The 23,545-nt window shown below is 44.1% G+C and overlaps 1 protein-coding gene across 1 annotated transcript in view; it reads left to right on the top strand.

Moving 5' to 3' along the window:
* Nucleotides 1-17,049, top strand: part of chrnb3a (cholinergic receptor nicotinic beta 3 subunit a) — a 36,796-nt gene extending 19,747 nt beyond the window's left edge. Inside the window, exons 2-10 of the mRNA XM_034188584.1 lie at nt 111-262; nt 1,947-1,991; nt 3,466-3,575; nt 3,749-4,262; nt 5,574-5,764; nt 10,968-11,178; nt 11,352-11,492; nt 16,477-16,479; nt 17,038-17,049. Coding sequence (XP_034044475.1) covers nt 111-262; nt 1,947-1,991; nt 3,466-3,575; nt 3,749-4,262; nt 5,574-5,764; nt 10,968-11,178; nt 11,352-11,486 — 1,358 coding nt within the window. The 3' untranslated portion in view covers nt 11,487-11,492; nt 16,477-16,479; nt 17,038-17,049. The remainder of the gene's footprint in view (nt 1-110; nt 263-1,946; nt 1,992-3,465; nt 3,576-3,748; nt 4,263-5,573; nt 5,765-10,967; nt 11,179-11,351; nt 11,493-16,476; nt 16,480-17,037) is intronic.
* Nucleotides 17,050-23,545: the final 6,496 nt, after the last annotated feature.

Raw genomic sequence — 23,545 nt, 5'->3', positions numbered from 1 at the left:
CACCTTCACAGCTGTCTGTGCATCTTAATACTTAATACATCTCACTGCACTTAAAATCATACAAATAACTCCATTAACTCATTCTCACTGTAGCATCTTCTCTCATTCAGCCCAGGAGGACTTTGTCTCCTTGGCTGAGCTGGAGGATTCTCTGCTGAGGAATCTTTTCAGAGGTTACCAGAAGTGGGTGCGACCTGTCCAACATGCCAACGACACTATCACTGTACGCTTTGGACTCAAGATCTCTCAGCTGGTGGATGTGGTGAGGACCTACACAAATACATAATTGCTATGTGTGTAAATTCAGGTACATTTTAACATAATTCACATTTTATTCAGACCTGTTTTAGTTGCTTTTCTGGATCTTGTAATTGAAGATAGCAAGTGATGCAGATTAAAAAAAAAACTTCAGTGTGCCTTGGCTTTGATTCTACAACCTTCTGGAACTCTGGGTGGGATGGAACACCATTCTTCCATCAAATATTCTCTGTTTTGGTGCTTTGATGATGGTGGTGGAGATCGCTGTCTCACACGTTGCTCCAAAAGCTCCCATACCTGTGCAGTTGAGCTCATGATATTACGATGGCCACATTGTGATTCTCGTCCTTTTCATCCTCGTGAAACTAATCAGGGACCCCTTGTGCTATATGGAATTCCACACTTTAGCCACATCAAGATCAACATTCAGGAGAGTAGAGTGCCCTCTTTTGGTCCTCTGAGAAACCACAGTGGCATCTCACAAAACCACCTCAGATTGATCCTTGCTCTTAATCGGATTTGCCCGAGTGCCTCTTAAAGGCAGGCAAACCACAAAATCTATTCCAGAGACTTCCTCAGCACTTTTACATCTCAGCAAGATTTTCCATGAACATGAATTTGATTCCTGCTGTAATCTTTCTGACTTAAAGTCATTTCTTCCTTGGTCCTTTTTTTTTGTTTTCTTTCACTGTTCCATTATCCTCTCTCCATACCTCTGTGTCTCACTGACAGTTTCATATCAGCCCACTGAAGCGACGCCAACAAACAGTTTTGCCAGTGAAATTCGTCACTGAAGGTATTCTGTTGCTACTCTGTCAGTAATAGTGTGTTTGCCGAGGGAGACTGAAACATTGATTAACGTAGACCAGCGGTAAGATCCACCAGACTCTGAAGGAGCTAAGTTAACCTCAGTCGGGCAATGCTGATGTTCATCATGGTCCTGGAAAGTTTTTCCATCTTCAGCATTCATCCTAAAACGTTGGCAACAGTTGACCTCCGCTACCAGAATGTCACCTCTGCTAGTACGCAGCTACTGCTCCGTGCACCTCCACCGGTGTTCGCTGGCCAACATCGGAGGCTTTACTGGACACACCACCACTTCTGGATCCTTTGGGCATGAGGAAAAACGTACAAATATGAAGGAATGTGTAGAGTTACATCGTGTTTATGTAGGTTATGTCATGTGACATGAAGAATGGTTATGCTACGGGTCTGTGTTACCAAAGTGCCCGTCCTCCGACGGTGAAAGCTGAATTATGTCCTACAGTAAGTCAGTGAGTGTTGCCAGATATGTATATCACCCTCCAATGAGCTTCATCGACTTGTGTGGAAGACAGGAAATTTGGACCCTTGGCTTTGGCCTTCTATGGCGTTTCACAGATTTTTTGAGAATCTCCTACGTGGAACCGCGTCGGAAGCATCACGTCATAGTGTGAATGAGCCCTTAAATTCTGCACCCATAGTGTGAAGCAAGGCACTAAACACCCAAGCGGTTATACTCAGCTTTCCTTTTGGTGAGCAGCAGAAGAAATTAAGACTTTTAAATAGATCTCCCTTTCTAGCAATCTTTCAGCACTTTCTTCTGATTTGTCTCCAGCTCCTCATTCGGCTGTCTCATCATTTGTGCATAATAAGCACCATAGGGATTTATAAACAGTGAATAAAGTCACTTTCCTTTTTTTCTGCAGGATGAAAAGAACCAACTGATGACCACAAATGTCTGGTTGTTTCAGGTAAAGATGAAAACAACTTATAGCATTCACAGATGTCAGATCTGTAAGTTGTGAGTTGCTGGAGAGTCCATAGTTTGGGGTTGGCCTCCTTTAACACCTTGTCTGTATGTGTCACTCTAGTATGAGACATGTCTGGTTCAAACCATAAAGAATAGTTCCCAGTTTTGTGATTGTAGCTGTGATTTGTTGAATCCTTTCCTTTTCACATGAACTAAACAAGACACACCAAGGCAAACTATGAAAAGAACCAGACAGTGACACGTTCCAACAAAGACGATGTTTGCAGCAGGAACAACAAAGATGCCAACAAGGACTATGAAAAAATAAGAGGAAAACAAGAAACAAAGAACAAACCATGTTTACTGGAGGAGGTGCTCAGGATCATGTCCGGGATCATAAAAATATGCAGGTTTTTATTTGAGTTTGAGAACATGTGAGTTACATGAACGTAAGAGTGCATATGTATGTGGGAAAGCCATGAATTATGTACAGCGTGTAAAAGATTTAAACACCAACATGAGTGGCAGTCAGGAGTTGCACCAGTGATGCAACTGAGATAGAGCCCCATGACCATCAGACACAAACCACCCCCAATGGAGAGGACATACACAAGGACAGTACCCTTTTCTTGTGCCACCAGGAGGTGAGAAGTGATTCTCTGGGACTGCAAACCAGCCACCCAACCTCCCTGCATCAAGGAGCAAGGCTGCCATGTGTGCATGAGCCAGAGGGCACAGACCACCAGCCCCAACCCCGTGCGGAACCCAAAACCCCACAGAAGAGTGGGCCAATGCCTCACCTGGGACCACGCACCACAGCAAGAGTCAGCAACACCTCTATCAATCACTGTACCATAATCACTCACTCACTCACTCACTCACTCACTCACTCACTCACTCACTCACTCACTCACTCACTCATCTTCATCTGCTTACTCCAGTTCAAGGCCATGGAGGGCTGGAGCCTATTCCAGCTGTCATAGAGCGTGAGGCGGGGTTCACCCTGGACAGGACACCAGTCTGTCGCAGGGACACATATAGACAAACAAACACATTCACGCACACACCTACGGTCAATTTAAATTTTCCAGTCCACCTAACCTGTGTGTCTTTGGGTGTGGGAGGAAACCGGAGCACCCGGAGGGAACCCACGCAAACTCCACACAGAAAGGCCACAGGCGGTAATCGGACCCATGACCTTCTTGCTGTGAGGCAACAGTACTAACCACTAATCCACTGTGCTGCCATAATCAATCAATCATTAATCAGAAACAGCCATAAAGGTGGAAAAGGAACAACTAAACACTCCATTTGCCTTTTGCATCAGTTGCTGTCCATGGTGCTGAAATAGAAAAGCTTCTTCCATCAGGCTTCCTGAAAGCCAGATATGTCAAGATGCATTATATGATGGTACAGCAGTGTAAGTGAGACAGCAGACTGGGTGAGTTACACACTTTCTTCATTGTTTTTTAAAGGAGTGGACTGATGTGAAGCTGAAGTGGAATCCAGAAGACTATGGAGGCATTACTTCCATTAGAGTGCCTTCAGAGACTATATGGCTGCCTGACATCGTCCTGTATGAAAAGTGAGCGTGTTAAAATATTCCAGTAACACATTCTCTAGTGCAGTATAGTGACACTGTCGACTGAATGTTTTTTTCCTTTCCTTTCTGTTGCTCCTGTTTTTACTTGACTCTGTGATTCTTGAGTGTGCCCTCAACACATCCTTTCCCTCCCTTTCTATCTAACCTTTTCCCAGTGCTGATGGTCGATTTGAGGGTTCTTTGATGACTAAAGCTATTGTGCGATGGGATGGGACCATAATTTGGACCCCACCTGCCAGCTACAAATCCTCCTGCACCATGGATGTCACTTTCTTCCCCTTTGACCGACAGAACTGCTCCATGAAGTTTGGCTCCTGGACATATGATGGAAACATGGTAGATCTGGTCCTGGTGGATCATTATGTGGACCGTAAAGACTTCTTTGACAATGGAGAATGGGAGATCCTCAATGCTACAGGAGTAAAAGGGAGCAGAAGGGATGGGGTTTACTGGTACCCATTTGTTACATACTCCTTCATCCTGAAGAGGTTGCCGCTGTTCTACACCCTCTTCCTCATCATTCCCTGCTTGGGTCTGTCCTTTCTTACTGTGCTGGTCTTTTATTTGCCATCAGACGAAGGGGAGAAACTGTCACTTTCCACATCTGTGTTGGTGTCGCTTACTGTATTCCTCCTTGTCATAGAAGAAATCATCCCTTCATCCTCCAAGGTGGGTTTTGTCAAGGGCAGTGTTCATTCCAAAGTTCCTACTGGCCAGCAGTTTTTAAATCTACCCTGTTTCCTCCCCAGCTATCTTAATGATAATCTTAATTACTATATGCCTTCATTAATGGAGATCATAACCACGGTCCTAATTTACCTACAGTGCAGCTTAAGATGCAAGTCAGCTCAATTAATGAGCTTTCAACTTCAGCGCAATGTAGAATTCCAATTAAAAAGCAACGTCATTGGAAAAGCTGTCTAATCTGATCAAATCACTTTCTTTTTTTTTTTCAAAATTCCACCATCTGCAAACATCTCACATCCTTAAATGATAAAAATCTATAACAATCAATTCTGGAAGACACCAAAGCATGAACCAAAATTTCTGTAATCATCATAGGCAAGTAGGTAAATAGGTCCAGTCATTGCACTATTGTGCAAGTGAAAATGTGCCGTCCTAAAGGCCTCCCGAATGTGAAAATTAAAAGACAATGACAGATCAACTTTTTCAGCTGGGATGACTCACACAGTCACCCAGTGACCGTGCTAACTGGTCGTAATATCTCTCAGTCTAGCAGGACAAACATTCACCATCTTGAGCTTCTGTGCTTTCAAAAGCAGGAAATTAGACAACATATACTGTAATTTTTCACTGCACATAAGAAAGCTGCTGGGCTTACAATCTCAGCAAAATCACCATGATAAAGAGGCAAGTACATCTGCAGGTCATCAACAAAACAGTCACAGTTAATTTCATGGCTACATATAATCTGACCAAGATGTGCTACATAAGGAGAGAACAGTGGACCCAGAACAGAACCCTGAGGTACCACATATTTGGTAATTAAAAATTCAGATGTGTTGCATAAAAAGACCTGTTGAACTGTGCTTTAACTTCAAGACATTAGAATTGTTTATTTTCAGTTTGCGATTTATTAAGCCTTTCCTGGATAAAATGGATAAAAGTGAGAGGTGTACAATCATCATGTATCTGAATTTAAAAACATTGAGTTCCTCACAAACCCATTCTGATATGATTGGGATCTGTTGCACCTTCATTTGGAAATGTGAAAAGTTGTGTCATGGAAGTCATGAGGAGGACAGAGAACTGTAAAATCTGAACGGCTTTCAACTTTCTCCATCTGCATAAAATGGGATCATGTGCACCCCAGAGAGATGGAAAGTACTTGATTGGCTGTTCACTTCACAGCAACTGCTACTTCATAAAAGAGCCGAGAACATTCTGACCAAAGGACTTTGAATGGCAAAGGTTTCCACTCAGGCCTGATTTTAAAAGCCTTTTCTCTTTATTTTCCAGGTGATTCCCCTGATTGGAGAATACCTGCTCTTCATCATGATTTTTGTCACCTTCTCCATCATCGTCACCGTCTTTGTCATCAACGTCCACCACCGCTCCTCTGCGACCTACCACCCAATGGCCCCCTGGGTAAAAAGCCTCTTCCTTCAGAGACTGCCCAGATTGCTATGTATGAGGGGCCACACTGACAGGTAACAAAAACCAGAGTGAAGATCTACCTGCATACAGAATGCAAAAAAAGTGTTCCGACCTGTCGGCTATTACTTTTTTTCATGTTTTTGGTACATTCTGCAATGGTCATCATTGTGGAAAAGAAATCACATGAGATACATCTCATGTTTTGTTTTCCACAGTGTTTGTTTGGGTGTGTTCTCCTCCATGATGAAGCTGTGACTGTTGAAACGACAGGTGATGTTTATGATGTGTACAGTCTCTCCAATCACAGCCAAAAGCTTCCACTAAAACTCCTTCAGAGTTGTCACGGGTGTTTTGGTGGCTTCCTTCACTTGTGCAGTCATTCCATTTTTGAGAATGGCCCATTCATATTTACACCTGTGCCATACACTTTCCAACCACCAAGGAGGTGATGTTTGCCACACGTCTGTGTGGCTATCAGCAACAGTGTGTGGAAACCAGAGGTGGGACGAAACCAGACTTGACTTGGGACTTGCTGAGTCATGACCTGAGTGTGACTTGATGGTGACTTTGTCCCACCTCTGGCAGAAACTACCGGGTTGATTTTCATGAACATTAGCAGCAGAGTGGAGCACGAGCCATGGAAGAAATCAGCTGATCCAGACATTTTTTTCCCTCTTTCTTTAACCTTCTTAATGGGGACATGCCTATACAGTCCTATACAGGCCTGATGGGCCTGCATACATGTTCGGAACACATTATCATAGAACAGTGTACTATTGGTCTTGGTGTCAGTCTTCATTCTCAGAGTGCACTTTGACTTAATGATCAAGTATTTTGAATTCCAGACAATTTTTGTTACTTGGAGATTTTCTTGTATTTGTTCACTGGCATGCTTTTCAATTTTCTTCTCCTACAACCTTTAAATACCTTTTTCTTCTACAGTGGAGAAGCTTGAATCTTCAACTGGACTGGGTTGCTTGACGCGAGGATGTTTTGCTTCTAATTGCAGAAGCTTCCTCAGCTAAAGTTCTTGCTCTGGAAGTCTGACATCTGTCTTGACTCTTGTAGAGAAGAATAACAGAAGCCAGCAAAGGCTGGAGTTTTAAACCTAACCAGACCCCTCCTACCGAAAGGCAGATTGCTGTTGACTAGTGACTAACAATTGCTCTAATTAGCACCTACTGTGCTCTAGTTAGCACCCTCCTAATGACAGGACTAAGGATGGGTATCGAGAACCAGTTCCTTTCGGGTATCGTTAAGAAATGATTCGATCCACCGACATCAATAACCTTTTTACTTAACGATTCCCTTATCGGTCCTTCAGAGTGGCCGTTGTTTTGGGGGGTATTTGTCAGGAAAATTATAATTTCTCTATGTTGATTACAGACCCTGCAGCGGGTCTGTAATCAACTTTTCTGCAGCACGGCTTTGCTTTGAACCTTGAACCAATCGAAGCAGTGATTCGCAGATCGAAGCAGTGCTTCTATCATTGCTTCATGGATTAATTTTTTTCTTTCACTTTCCCCCACTAAAACCCTAAAGAGCATATGGCTGTGAGTATTATTTACCTTTTTTTATGTTAAACCGACCTCTTATGGTCTTCTGAAACAGTTGATAGATGTATTTTATAACTTAAAAACGGGACCGATGCTAACACATTAGCATATCTATGGCATTTTCAATGTTAAAGTTAGCATTAAGCAGTTGCCGCTGTTAAGCGTTTGTTGTCATAAAAGAGTCAAATGTATTACAAATTGTAACATTTTTTTTTATTTATTTTTGTTTATATATTAATAATAATAGCAAGCACAACAATAATAGTAATAATAACTAATCTAATGATTATATACAATTTTAGAGAAAGAGACAAAAAGAACCTGAATAAAAACACAACAGAAAATATAAAACCAACTAACAATGAACATACATAAATAAATAAATACATACATACATACAGAAATAAATAAGTGTTTCCTGTGAACACATAGTGACTCTTACACCTCAATTTCATCCCTGTCTTATTTAAGTTTAATGACAGTTTTTTTTTTTTTTTTTTCGGTCAAACCATATTTTCAATGTGTTAATTTCTTCAGTGGTTTCCTCCAGAACTATCTGCCAAGCTAGAAAACTGCTGCATCCTAGTAAGAGCAGAATTTGAATAAGGAAAGTTGTTTTTTTTTCTCACTAAATGGATGCTGCACTCACTGCAGTTTATTGTCTGGAATAGTCCCAGATTGCATTTCAGAGCTTCTAGAATTCAAACATTTTCATGCACATGGTGTTGGGGGGTAATTTTGGGTTTCAGCTTTTTTTTTGTTTTTCACCACTTTCATCCCTGAATATGTGAAATCGTGAGTCATTTTTGTGCGGATTAAAGTTACTAACTGGGACTCCTGTCTTGTTGCGAGAAAGAAATGAGAATCGTCCTCTGTTCTGTTCACACAGCTCCAAACACTGCGCGGCTCTCTGCCGAGTCAAGTTAGAATGATAGAGTCCAGTCGGAATTAATAACTTCAAAGCAAAATACCATTTTGTTTATTTTTATTTATGTCCAGAGATCAAGGATACAGTGACCAATTTCATATTTATTTACTTTAAGACTCAATGAAATACATAGAAAACCTGTAAAGCCTACTTTTAGTACAAATTTCACAAGAGGTATCGTTAAGGGGATCCATAAGGAATCGGATCGATAAGCAGAATCGATAATGGCATCGATATCGATAAAATCTTATCAATACCCATCCCTAGACAGGACAGCTGCCTCTCCTGACGACTCTCCTGATGACGTGAAAGACTCATTACCATGAAAAAAAAGACTGAAACTGCTTTGACCTGAGTACCCCGTTGTAAACAGGGGACAAAACGTGTCTCAGACCCCCTCCCCGGTTAAGGCTGGGTTTCAACTGTTTCACATATACATACATACTTCACTCCCCTCTTAAACCATTTCTTTTCTCTGGCTAAGATTTTAACTTCCTTGTCCTCAAACGTGTGGTTAGTGTCTTTAAGATGGAGATGAACTGCAGACTGAGGTTCACTGGCGCCCTCTCTGCGGTGCTGGTATAGCCTTTTGTGCAACGGCTGCTTAGTCTCATCTATGTAGTGTTCATTACAGTTTTCCTGACATCTGATACAATACACTACGTTGCTCTGTTTGTAACTAGGGATCCTGTCCTTAGGGTGAACTAATTTCTGTCTCAAGGTGTTAACAGGTTTAAAGTAAACTGGAATTTTGTGCTGTCTGAAGATCCTCTGTAGTTTTTCCCCTACTCCTGCTAAATAAGGGAGAGACACTCTTCTTCTTGGCTCCATCTCCTGTCTGTCTGGTGTCTTTGTTCTTTGGTACTTTTGCACTTTATCCAGGGACCATCATGGGTACCCACATACGTGAGGGCTTTCCGGACAAGTTGTTGTTCTTTAGCCCTTCCCTCTGTAGTTGTGGGCACCTGTAGGACTCTGTGTTGAAGAGTCCTGATCACCCCGAGCTTGTGTTCAAGGGGGTGGTTTGAGCCAAAGAGCAGATATTGGTCAGTGTGAGTGGGTTTTCTGTAAACCCCTGTCTGGAGCTGCCTGTTCTGTCCAATCATAACATCACAGTCCAAGAAGGCTAAATGGTTGTTTCTGGCATCCTCCCATGTGAACTTGATATTGGAGTCCACCGAGTTGATGTGTTCTGTAAAGGCTTCCACTTCCTGTTGTAACCCATGTGTCATCGACATATCTGAACCAGTGACTGGGAGAGATGCCCGTGAACGACGCCAAGGCTCTCTTCTCCACTAACGCCATGTACAGACTGGCCACAATGGGATCACACAACCATGGATCTGCCTGTAGTAATTCCACGTAAACTGGAAATACGTGATGTTAAGACAGATCTCCAAGAGTTGGCAGATGTGGTCTAGTGTAAGTTTGGTCCTTTCAAGTAGAAACGCGTCCTCCAGCAGCCTCTGTTTCACAGCTGTGACGGCCTCAGCAGTGGGGATGCAGGTGAACAACGATGTCACATCGAATGACACGATAGTTTCTTCTGCCTCCAACTGAAGGTCCTCGATCTTGTTCACAAAATCTTGTGTGTTCTCCACATGGTGGTCTGAGTTACCCACTAGAGGAGCCAAGCAACCTTCATGTCAAGCAACCTAGTCCAGTCGAAGATTCAAGCTTCTCCACTATGGAAACCACCTGGACAACTGAGAGCCTTCACTGAAACTTTTTCTTCTACATTCATACTATAATGATCATAACATATATATTTATGCAGCAACCACCCACCCACCCACACACACACACACACACACACACACACACACACAGATATAACACATTTTTTTTACTTATATTAAAAGGAACGGTTGCTTATGCAACTTTTTTGTTTTATATTTCTGTTTTGTAATGTCCTTTGTTACAATATTTTAAAAATGATATCAAGTTATCTGAATTTTACAGCCCAGTCTAATGCTTTTTTTTTTCATTTTCCCGTCACGAAATGAGTCACATTTTCGTGATTTAAAAAAAAATTATTTAACTATTTCTAACCCTTCCCCTAAGCATAACAATAACCTGCCCAGGACCCCCGTGCCACCCTGCATTTCATGCTCCCATCACAAAATTAATGTGTGCCCCTGTCACGAAAAGTGCAAACCATAGATGAATTTACTTTTTGTAATGACATCACAAAATGATGTGAGACTGGGTTGGAATTTTATCACTTAATTTTGATGTAAAAAGACTATCAAATAAAGTTATTTTATTTATATGGCACTAAAGTACAACAGTAAAGTGCGTTACATAAAGAAAAAGGATGAGATTCTAGACCAGACATCACCAGTCCTGCTCCTGGAGATCACCTGTCCTGCATGTTTTCCAACTGTTCCTGCTCCACCCACTGCTAATTAACTACTTCAGGTGTGCTCAGCCAATCAAGAGTCAGGAAGTAGCAGGGTTGGTGCCCCCGGTTTGGACTTTACTCACATGATGAACAAGCATATTGGTGGTGATAGCAACGAAAACCTTGTTAACAGGACAAAACTTCAAGGAGACCCATCTCAGTGGGGTGGTCATCTGCGGCCCATTGGTGCTGCTGACCCTCGAATTCCACAGCGGATAAGTGGGTGGACAGGGCAATGCAAATGACCACCTCAGTCCAAGTCCTTTCCACTGAGCCACCTGCTCTGCATTCTCTGTTTTTATAGGCTCTGTCTACATAAAGAACATATGTGGACTTAATTAAACACTAAATGTGTTTACTTTGAGCAGATACCACTACCCAGAGATCCACAGTCCAGACCTGAAGCCCCGCAGAGGTGTGGGAAGGAGAGGTGCTCCTGGGCATGGCGGTGGCCAGCAGAGAGGTTCCATCAGCGTGAAGGAGGAGGACAACCAGGCCTGGCTGGCCATGCTGGAGAACGCCACAACTTCAGTTCGATACATCAGCCGCCACATCAGAAAGGAACACTTCATACGAGAGGTGCGGGAACAGAGCTTCACCGGGGACGGCAGCACCTTCTGCAATGTTCACCTCAAATTTCTTCTACATCTCCTTTCTCATTAATATTTCACTTCATCTCTCAGTTGTGCTTCTTGAAGTATTTCTTGTGGTTCTGAATGAGTTCATGACTTTTCTCTCGTCGTCTTTCTCAGGTGGTTCAGGACTGGAAGTTTGTGGCCCAGGTGCTGGACAGAATTTTCCTCTGGGCCTTCCTCACTGTGTCTATATTGGGGACTGTCCTCATCTTCACTCCTGCTCTGCAGATGTACCTCAGCATGCCGTCATAGACACACGCTGGTCGCATCATCTCCAGCAGCTCACGCTCGTTTCCGCTTTTGGCTATGAATCATAGAACTCCATCAAACATTCATGTTGTTTTTTCTTCGTAGAACCTGAAGCTATGACCCTTTGTTTACCTACTGGATGGTTTTTCAGCCAGAAATGAAACTGCAGCGTTCTTATTGCCTTCATTGCAAAACGCATGCACAGGAGTGGAAGCAGTAAGCAGGCTATTGTAGCACAATCGGACTTCCTATATTTAGATTTGTAACCCTGATGGTACACGCATTTCTCCAGCGCGCCATAAACCGTTTTATGTGTTATATGCATCATGTTGTCCAGCCATGTGCGCTATAATGATGATTAAAATAAGAAGTCCAACCACTTCTGTGGTTTTGTCTGCAGATTAACTTTATACTATTATCCAAGAGTCTCTGGTGGATCCACATGGAAAACTAAACAAGCACTCATTAGATCACATACCTCTGACATGAGGAAACAGCCTGTCGCTGCTCGATTCAGTACTTAATGAAATACAGACAGAAAGCTGAGCAACGTGCTAAAATCATCAGGAACGGATCGAGCTTTATCCGCAATACTAAAGAATAACATGATTATTAAATCCTAAGTCATCAAACTACATCAAAATCATATGTTGCAGAATCAGATACATAGTTACGACGCAATTGACCACAAGAGCGTACTCCTCCAGTGACATCACATATAAATAGATCTATTATTTTAGCTCTGCCATTCACCAGAGGGCCATAGGTTACGCAGTCACCTCTGCTTTTTTGTTCATCCATATAAAATATATTAAATGAACTGATGGTTCTTGGATCAAGTGAAGAGTTATTTCATTTTTGGTGGTGAGACAAATCTGTTCCAAAATTCCAAAGATTTGTCACACTGCAGTTGATTTTCCTTTGATCTATTTCTATTTCTTCAACTTTATGACATCACAGCAACTTGATTTTGGGGGAATGACAGAGTTCTCTCTTATAAGTTCCTTGCTTGTCAATGTGATATTTTGCCAGTAGAGATATGAAGATATGACGTTTGGAACCTCTTCTAATTTTTTATTTATTCACTACAATTGGGAGGGATTAATTATTAGGACAATCATAGGACTAATGAGACAGTCAGTTAATGAGTGGGTCCACAAATTTCCATAAGTAAAGTCATAAAATCTACAGCACATTCAGGGCTGATATTGTGGGTTCTGATAGACAGACGTGGGGACCAGTGAGCCACGGGTTTTGGTTCATGTTGGCATCTTCTATCATGCACAATGAACATAACAGAAAAAAAATAAAGACTGACCTATCCAATTGCTTGCCTTGGGGCTTGTTGGCCACGAGAGGGCACTGTTGCTTGCTTATTTGAGTCATTGGTGGAAACAAACAGAAGCTGACTGGTGGAGGCTGCAGCTGCTTTGGCTTGTAATGACACCACACAACACAAAACAACGGCCACTCTGAAGGACCGATAAGGGAATCGTTAAGTCAAAAGGTTATTGATGTAAGTGGATCGAATCATTTCTTAACGATACCCGAAAGGAACCGGTTCTCGATACCCATCCTTAGTCCTGTCATTAGGAGGGTGCTAACTAGAGCACAGTAGGTGCTAATTAGAGCAATTGTTAGTCACTAGTCAACAGCAATCTGCCTTTCGGTAGGAGGGGTCTGGTTAGGTTTAAAACTCCAGCCTTTGCTGGCTTCTCTTATTCTTCTCTACAAGAGTCAAGACAGATGTCAGACTTCCAGAGCAAGAATTTTAGCTGAGGAAGCTTCTGTGATTTGAAGCGAAACGTCCTCGCGTCAAGCAACCCAGTCCAGTCGAAGATTCAAGCTTCTCTACTATGGAAACCACCTGGACAACTGAGAGCCTACACAGAAACGTGGACATCATCCACATTTGATATGATCCTCAAAGACTAACAATCAAATTCAATTTATTTCAATTTATTTTATTTTATATAGCGCCAAATCACAACAAAGTTGCCTCAAGGCGCTTCACACAAGTAAGGTCTAACCTTATTAATCCCTAGAGCAAGCACACAGACGGCAGTGGTAAGGAAAAACTCCCTCTGATGATTTGAGGAAGAAACCTCAAGCAGACCAGTCTCAAAGGGGTGACCAGACCCTCTGCTTGGGGCAGACCCCCTGGCCCAAGCAGAAGGTCAAAATAAAAAATATTATAATATTGGTGCACTCATAGGATTTTAAAATGGAATAGTTTACACCATCTGTTATGCTTAGTTACTGTATGAGGTTACGGGGTAACATACTATGTCATATTTCATAGAATCAAATAGACACTTACTTAATCCTATTAGCTTACTCAATAGTTTTCAACACTTTCATGAAAATTGGAGGAACTTTAAGTTTTGACCCCTGTAGAAATTGACCTGTGTCACCATTTGTTGCTGTTTTTACCCCATAACTCCATATCATTCAGTCAAAGATAGTCCAAACAATACCTTTTTGGAATCTTTATGATCAGACAAATAATGTGGGGTATTTTTCAATATGATTGGAGCATTTTCAAAATGTTGACCTCTATCTCTGGCTACTGTGTTGGCCCTGGTACACTGAGGCTGAATTATAAGTGTTCTTTAGTTCCATTAAGTGGTACTTATTAAATCAAAATTGTCGACTGGCTCATGGCCTATATACGTTGCACACACATACTGCAGAAAATATGCATTTTGCACATTTTTGTTGACCTTGATCTTTGTACGATCCTCTCCAAACATTAATCATCTCAACACGTGCCCTGGTAGTATTACCATCAAGTTTGATGAAAATTCATCGAGCCATTTTTTAGTTATCTTGTTCACAAGCACATAGGACCAATTACAATACTCAGATCACCGCCAAAATAGAAGCCTAGTGCAACATAAGTCAGTACAAGTATGCATCCTCTTTAATAAAACATGTCTAAAGCATCACTGTCAAATCTGACAGACACATGAGCAAATCTACAGTAATGGAATTACAATGACAACAAAATCTGAACAGATTTCAGTTTAACATTTAAGATTTACTGTAGTTGTAATCAGATATGATATTCCAGTCATTTGTTTGGCCTGTACAATTTATTTTCTGTACCTCCAATATTAGAATTAAAACAGCATCATGGCAAAACGCACGGGTCGTTTTCTCTCCATATATAAAAACTTAATTTTCTGCTTGACAGCTGTTATCACCGCCGTGAACTAAAGCTCATCAGGATGGAACAGCTGAAGCATAAAAATTTCCACAACATCTATTGTTAATGAAAGATGTCCAAGCTGTGCATTGTGGTAAAACTACACTGATGGTGACTTTGCAGTTAGGGTTTTTTTTTGGGTTTTTTTGGACTGAATGTTTCTCTCCTGTGCCGAGCGTTATGTCTGAAGGTTGTCTCTACTTTTAAAAATAAACGGCATCATTTCTGCTTTTTGGAGTTTTTCATGTGAGGTTTTACATGTGAATGAAAGTAGTCGACCTCTGTCTTACTCATACCTCATGCTCACCAGGGGCAGATCCAGCTTCAGGTGAGAGGGGAGCTGGGGGTTGTGACTTAGGGGAGCCTAGAGTCACCCCCTCTGCAAAATAAAAAATAAATAAATCTACAGCCTGTTTCCTGCATTCTAAGGCAATCTGGGAAGCTTAGTATTCACTCACTAGTCATAATCTTGTATGTGTGATGGAGGTCAGCAGGAGTTGCTGTGCATGTGGTAGTAAATAAGCCTCACTCCCCTGACAGCCAAAGGATTCTCTGTCCACTCAGGCCAGAGCCTGGGTTTGAGCCAACTGGTCAGAGGGTTTGCCTCTCATGCAGGACACTGAGTTTGCATGCCAAGTGGAGCGGGTGGGAGGAGTCAAAAACACAATGCAGAGTGACATTGCTGCACATGCAGCATAATTATTTATGCAAGACTTACCCCGCCCCCAGAATCCGTCATGACTTACTTTAACAGATACGCATCTTGGATGCTCATTTTAAAACACTGTCCATACCTTGGAAAAGCTGAGAGCAAACTGGGATGTTCCATGATTGAGCTGTGGTCTTGCTTTAACTGTTCCAGGATTTTTAAGATGTTTGAAAATTCCTTTATTCTCTCACAATCTTTGACATACCTGGTAATATTGTCACACATGCAGTGACATAATCCGGGTGTCTACAGCTGTTTTTGCAGTGCCTGCTTCAGCACATTCGAGTGCATCTGTGACCTTCACATGCCAATTTGTCAAGGTTACAGACTGTAACATTCTGTGATGCAGATCCTTTCCACCACTGTAGTCAGCATGAGGATGTTGGTGAAATGTTGTCACTGTAAAGAAGGCAGGCCAACATCAAGTTTGTTTTTCCTTTAAGAAATGTTGAGTAAATTGTTGTTTTTGCAGTGAAGTATGAGAATAAATCACAGCCTGATGCATGGATGCTGTTGGTGTATTCGTGATTTACATTTAACAGCATGCGGATACTTGCCACATGCTAATGTGCTGGGGGAAGGGGGGCACAGTCAATTCAATTTAATTTATTTTTTCATTTATATAGCGCCAAATCACAACAAAGTTGCCTCATGGCGCTTCACACAAGTAAGGTCTAACTTTACCAACCCTCAGAGCAAGAACACAGGCGACAGTGGTAAGGAAAAACTCCCTCTGATGGTTTGAGGAAGAAATCTTAAGCAGACCAGACTCAAAGGAGGGACCCTCTGCTTGGCCCATGCTACCGACACAGTTGACAATACAAATATACAGGAAATTTTTGTCTTTTGTTTCTATCAGCACCTGCGCGAATGACAGTCTCTGCTGCATTTGCAGTGTTGATAACATCCTCCATCTTCAGCTATGCTGACGAACATTTAAAATGTGTACAAACAGATGTGAAAACACACACAAACACAACTTTCCCCCTGCTGGCTCACCCAGAAGGACATATATTTAATGTGAACTGATGCCGTTCCACATCCACCCTGTCCACACTGAGGCCAGAGGGAGACAGAGAGTGAGAGTGGGAACCGGGCGTACACACACCAAGGCAGAACGTGATAGATTGTGAGAGCTGCAGAACCGCTGTAGGCATTTTCGTAATGGTCTGAGGACATCAGTGCATCTGATCTGCAAAGCTGCACAACACCGGTGCAAGAAAGAAAGCAGAGGGGAGGAAGAAAGTGGAAAAAAAACCCCACCAGCATTCAGGAAGCACAACGCCAACAACCAACAATCCTGGAAGTTTGCTTAATTTTCAAAACATGGTTGGAAGTTTTGAAAATTAAGCAAACTTCCAGGATTGTTGGTTGTTGGCATTGTGCTTCCTGAATGCTGGTGTTTTTTTTTTTTTTTCAAAACATGGTTGGAAGTCCCCCTCTAGCTGCCACCTTATCGTGGTGGGGGAGTTTGCGTACCCGGATGATCCTAGGAGCTATGTTGTCGGGGGCTTTGTGCTTCCTGTAGGGTCTCCCAAGGCAAACAGGTCCTAGGTGACGGGTCAGACTAAGGGCAGTTCAGAACCTCCATGACCAGTAAAAGATCAAGGACCGAGACGTCGCCCGGTATGGTGGAGCCGGGGTCCCACCCTGGAGCCAGGCCCGGGGTTGGGGCTCACGCGCGAGCACCTGGTGGTCAGGCCTTAGCCCATGGGGCCCGGCCGGGCTCAGCCCGAAAGAGTGATGTGGGCCCGCCCTCCTGTGGGTTCACCACCTGCAGAGGGGGCCATGGGGGTCGGGTGCAGAGAGGATTGGGTGGCGGTTGAGGGCGGGTGGCCCGGCGGCCCGGTCCATGCTCACAGCCCCTGGTTGTTGGGACGTGGAATGTCACCTCGCTAGGGGGGAAGGAGCCTGAGCTTGTGCGGGAGGTTGAGAGATACCGACTAGAGATAGTCGGGCTCACCTCCACGCACAGCTTGGGCTCTGGTACTCAACTCCTGGAGAGGGGCTGGATGCTTCATTTTTCTGGCGTTGCCCACGGGGAGAGGCGGAGAGCTGGGGTCGCATTGCTTATTGCTCCCCAGCTCAGTCGCCAAGTGTTGGAGTTCACTCCGGTGAACGAGAGGGTCGTGTCCCTATGCCTTTGGGTCGGGGACAGGTCTCTCACCGTTGTCTCGGCCTATGGGCCGAGCAGCAGTGCAGAGTACCCAACCTTCCTGGAGTCCCTTGGAGGGGTACTAGATAGCGCTCTGACTGGGGACTCCATTGTTCTCCTGTGGGATTTCAATGCTCACATGGGCGGCAACAGTGAGACCTGGACGGGGGTGATTGGGAAGCACGGCCTCCCTGATCTGAACCTGAGTGGTGTTCAGTTGTTGGACTTCTGTTCTAGTCACAGTTTGTCCATCACGAACACCATGTTTGAGCACAAGGGTGTCCATAAGTGCACGTGGCACCAGGACACCCTGAGCCGGAGGTCGATGATCGACTTTGTTGTCGTATCATCTGACCTTCGGCCACGTGTCTCGGACACTCGAGTGAAGAGAGGGGCAGAGCTGTCGATTGATCACCACCTGGTGGTGAGTTGGATCCGCTGGGAGGGTAGGAAGCCGGTCAGACCTGGCAGGCCCAAACGTATCATGAGGGTCTGCTGGGAAAGACTGGCGGAACCCTCTGTCAGCGAGGTCTTCAACTCCCACCTCCGGGAGAGCTTCTCCCAGGTCCCGGGGGAGGTTGGAGACATGGAGTCCGAGTGGACCATGTTCTCCACCTCCATTGTCAATGCGGCTGCTCGTAGCTGTGGTCGCAAGGTCTCTGGTGCCTGTCACGGCGGCAATCCCCGAACCCGGTGGTGGACACCGGAAGTAAGGGATGACGTCAAGCTGAAGAAGGAGTCCTACTTATCTTTGTTGGTAGATGGGACCCCAGAGGCAGCTGACAGGTACCGGCAGGCCAAGCGTGCCGCAGCCCGTGCAGTCGCAGAGGCAAAAACTCAGGTCTGGGAGGAGTTTGGGGAGGCTATGGAGGAGGACTATCAGTCGGCCTTGAAGAGATTCTGGCAAACTGTCCGATGCCAAAGGAGGCGGAAGCAGCTCTCCACCAGCACTGTTTACGGTGTGGGTGGGGAGCTGTTGACCCTGACTGGGGATGTTGTCGGGTGGTGGAAGGAGTACTTCGAGGATCTCCTCAATCCCATCGTCACGTCTTTCGAAGAGGAAGCAGAGACTGGGGACTCAGAGGCGGACTCATCCATTACCCAGGCCGAAGTCACCGAGGTGGTTAGAAAGCTCCTCGGTGGCAAGGCTTCTGGGGTGGATGAAATCCGTCCTGAGTACCTTAAGTCTCTGGATGTTGTGGGGCTGTCTTGGCTGACATGCCTCTACAACATCGCGTGGCGATCGGGGACAGTGCCTCTGGATTGTCAGACCAGGGTGCTGGTCCCTCTGTTTAAGAAGGGGGACCGGAGGGTGTGTTCCAACTATAGGGGGATCACACTCCTCAGCCTCCCCGGTAAGGTCTATTCCAGAGTACTGGAGAGGAGAATTTGACCGATGGTTGAACCTCGGATTCAGGAGGAGCAGTGTGGTTTTCTTCCTGGTCGTGGCACACTGGACCAGCTCTACACGCTCCATCGGGTGCTCGAGGGTTCATGGGAGTTCGCCCAACCAGCCCACATGTGTTTTGTGGATCTGGAGAAGGCGTTCGACCGTGTCCCTCGGGGCACCCTGTGGGGAGTGCTCCGGGAGTACGGGGTCCGGGGTCCTTTGCTAAGGGCTATCCGGTCCCTATTCGACCGCAGCAGGAGCTTGGTTCGCATTGCCGGTAGTAAGTCAAACCTGTCTCCAGTGCACGTTGGCCTTCACCAGGGCTGCCCTTTGTCACCGGTTCTGTTCATTATTTTTATGGACAGAATTTCTAGGCGCAGCCAGGGTGTAGAGGGGGTCTGGTTTGGGAACCGCAGAATCTCATCTCTGCTGTTTGCGGACGATGTGGTTCTGTTGGCTTCATCAAATCAGGACCTTCAGCGTGCACTGGGGTGGTTTGCAGCCGAGTGTGAAGCGTCCGGGATGAAAATCAGCACCTCCAAATCCAAGGCCATGGTTCTCGACCGGAAAAAGGTGCTTTGCCCTCTTCAGGTCGGTGGAGTATCCTTGCCTCAAGTGGAGGAGTTTAAGTATCTCGGGGTCTTGTTCATGAGTGAGGGACGGATGGAGCGTGAGATCGATGGACGGATCGGTGCAGCATCTGCAGTGATGCGGTCACTGTATCGGACCGTCGTGGTGAAGACAGAGCTGAGTAGGGGGGCGAAGCTCTCGATTTACCGATCGATCTACATTCCGATCCTCACCTATGGTCATGAGATTTGGCTCATGACCGAAAGAACGAGATCGCGAGTACAAGTGGCTGAGATGAGTTTCCTCCGCAGGGTGGCTGGGCGCTCCCTTAGAGATAGGGTGAGGAGCTCGGTCACTCGGGAGGAGCTCGGAGTCGAGCCGCTGCTCCTCCACGTTGAAAGGAGTCAGTTCAGGTGGCTCGGGCATCTTTTCCGGATGCCCCCTGGACGCCTTGCTGGAGAGGTGTTCTGGGCACGTCCCACTGGGAGGAGGCCCCGGAGAAGACCCAGGACACGCTGGAGGGACTACATCTCTCGGCTGGCTTGGGAACGCCTTGGGGTTCCCCTGGAGGAGCTGGGGGAGGTGTGTGTGGATAGGGAGGTCTGGGTGGCTTTGCTTGAGCTGCTGCCCCCGCGACCCGACTCCGGATAAAGCGGAAGAAAATGGATGGATGGATGGATGGTTGGAAGTTTCACAGCTTATTAAAACTGAAATTTCAACTTAATTGTCATTTTTGTGCATGACAGAAATATATCAGCAAATAGATGATGGATGTAAATTAACATGACAAAGAACAGATCACAGATGCATCACACCAACTAGAGGTGTTTTCTGTCTGCTGAACACATAGTCACTGTCTGTCTTCTTGTGGAAGGTTTCCTCTTCATGTGCACCCTGAAGGTGGTTTCCTCCAGGTGACAGAACTCCAGTGAAGCTCAGGCTGTCTCGTTAGAGATAATTATGTGATGCAATACGATTTAACAACTGGCCACATGCACCAAAATTTACCACACCGGACTCCTGCCACGCTGACTATAATTAAAACCAGTGGTGCGCACTAACATGAAACCATGTTCATCTAAATTAATTCATTATCTCTGCAACTACAGCACAGCTGAAAATAGCACTATGCGGCTAATGTGCTGTGTTATTAGAATCACAGTTGAGATTCTTAGTTTAGAAATGAAACAACAAAACTGCAAAAGTGACGAGATGAAAAAGCAGAGTAGCAAGTCAATTACAAAACAGGGGAGATAAAAAAAGAGAATAAAATCTCAAGTTGAAGAGGTCAAACAAAATTATACAAAATTAAAATGCGTACCATATTTTCCAGATTTTATGTCGTAATAGAGTATTCATGGCTTTGGTCTAAAATGCATCACTAAATATAAAAGTCACGTTGGTGTATAAGTTGCATTTATTTTTGAAGTGTGATGCAATTACTTCACACAACAGTACCCACAATTAATTGAATTTTATGTTTATGTATAACACAAACACTGCATTAGCAAGCAGAAGCTAATGGGCTAATTAATGTTAATGCACAAGGCACAAAGAACTCAAGAGTAAAGGGCTCCTTGTTGTCACTGAACAAACAAAAACATGAAGAAGAAGTTAATGTGTGCATGATTATCTCACTAAATGCAAATAAAGGTTTTAAAACATTATAGTTGCCTTTACATTAGCCTAGCCAGTCTCCTCGTTGCTGTTCTGGATGTGCCACAATGTGCAAACAAGTGGAATGTTTGAGAGTATGAAGGATATTCCCTATCTTTAATAGAGAGCATAGTATTTCAGTTTGAGTATGGTTTATTAATTTCAGTTGTTGGCATCCAGCTTAATGATGTATTACCCCAACTTTTGCCCCACTGCATGCATCAGACAGTACTTCATTCAGATCATTATACAGAAACAGCTTATCATACATGTAGACAGTGCCATCTTGTGGTGATAGATGATAATGTAGTATTTTTCATATAAAAGTCACTGTAGAATTTAAATTGCAGGCCCAGCCAAACAAGTTTAAAAAGAAAAAACAAACAACAAATGCACCAGTCTGGAAAATACAGTATGTAAATGCAATCACTCATTTATGTTATTCCACCATACTAATGTACTGGACAAGAAGCATTACTGATGTTGAGTGAATCCACATGGGGAGTGAGACTTTTGTTTCCCCTTAATGTTTGAAAATCTTCATGCAAAGAAGAATGGCTGAGATTATGTAATCATCTCCGTCTGTCCATGTAAAGACGAGACATCTCAAAGGCGGGAGACAGACTTGAATGAAATAAGGTCAACAGATGGTCCAGTGTCAGCAAAGAGTTACATAATAATAATAGTAATAATAATTATAATAACAAGTAGACCAGGTCAAGTCTGGTGTGGTGTGGTCAGTGGTGTTGCATGATGCCATGTTCACACCCCTACAGACTCACCCTGGGTTCCAGTTTCCAACCACCTCGACAGGTCACCAGTGCATCTGTACCTCCTGAGAGTAACCATCAACCTGCCACAGTGAGGTGATACATGGGTGTGTCCTTGGTCTTGTGCACTTGCTGAGTCCTCAGCTGGGGAACCTGCATGTTGGGGCACTGTGGCCATATAGCCACAGTGCTGTAAGTGAAGCTCCCTCACAGTGCAAGTAGTACACCTCATCTGAGTCTCCCATGGTAACCACTCATCTGGCAAAAGTCATTCCAACAATACCCAAGTTTTCTCCAGACAGACCCGGCACAAAGAATGCCCAGTCATCAACTTATGCCACTAGTAGGTGTTTAGATCTTACCGTAAGACTGGAAGCAACAACAATCCAGAGAGGTGGACCTTTGACTTCCTACAAAGATGCTGGCATCATCAAACACCCCTGACTGGTGACCTCGAGAATCCATAAACACTTTCTCACAACCTCAGACTCTGTCTCAGAACCTCACAGACTGACGTCGCAGAGACATGAACATCACTGCTAAGATAAGAGAATGTCTCAGGACAGGACATCCATATAATAACATGGACAGCATTTCTAGTGCTTTTCCAGCTCATGCAATCTCTCAAAGTTATTTACAGTGATGCAGAACATTCACACAAGCTCTCACACACTGCTGTGTTCATCTGAACACCGAATGCAAGATTAAGGACCTTGGTCAAGGACACTTTAGTGATTTTTCTCCCTGATGAAAAACTGTAATTTGTACAAGCCTGTTTTCCAAACCTCGAGGTCACCGCTTCCCATACAGAAAAATATTTCACTAACATACGAGAGGAAATGTCCCATTTCACCTGAGGTAAGTAGATGGATCCATCCTTACCCCCCAAACTGAAGCAAGCTCAAACACAGGTACAGTTTTAGCAGAAATAACATTGGAAATGCATGGAAGGTGATGGTCTAGTGGTTAAGTGTTGGGCTCCAGACCAGGGGATCCTCGGTTCAAACCACAGCCTCACCGGAAAATCACTAAGGGCCTTTGGGCAAGGTGCTTAATTCCTGAGTTGCTCCCTGTGTGTAGTGAGCACCTTGCATGGCAGCACCCTGACATCAGTGTGTGTGTGTGTGTGTGTGTGTCTGTGTGAATGGGTGAATGTGAGGCATAACTGTAAAGTGCTTTGAGCATCTGATGCAGATGGAAAAGTGCGATATAAATGCAGTCCATTTACCATCATGAGCCAAGATACTGTATCACCATCATTTTGCTTCCTCTCCAGGATTTCATGGTCACACTCTTGCAAAATTGGATGAACTTGTATGGATTTCTCATGTAACACGTAAAAAAAATCATAACAAAAATAAGCAAATAAATAAACAAGGACATTAAGCATTGCAAACGATGTTTTCCAATCAAAAGTTTATCAGACTGGAAAATGAAACGTAATATGTTGAAAAAAGCAATGCATTCTGGGTCCATTTTTCTTATATTCTCAGTTTGGCTTGGTTTGTGAGTGTGCATCAATGGGTAGATGTGAGGCATCACTGTAACACAAGTTCACTTGCTTTAGCTGGAAAAGCACTAAATCCATTAACATTCCATGAATG

Source organism: Thalassophryne amazonica, chromosome 15 (assembly GCF_902500255.1).
Source record: "Thalassophryne amazonica chromosome 15, fThaAma1.1, whole genome shotgun sequence".
Lineage (NCBI taxonomy): Eukaryota > Metazoa > Chordata > Actinopteri > Batrachoidiformes > Batrachoididae > Thalassophryne > Thalassophryne amazonica.
The sequence above is the reverse complement of the archived record's forward strand: the minus strand, read 5'-3'. Positions and strand labels throughout refer to the sequence as shown.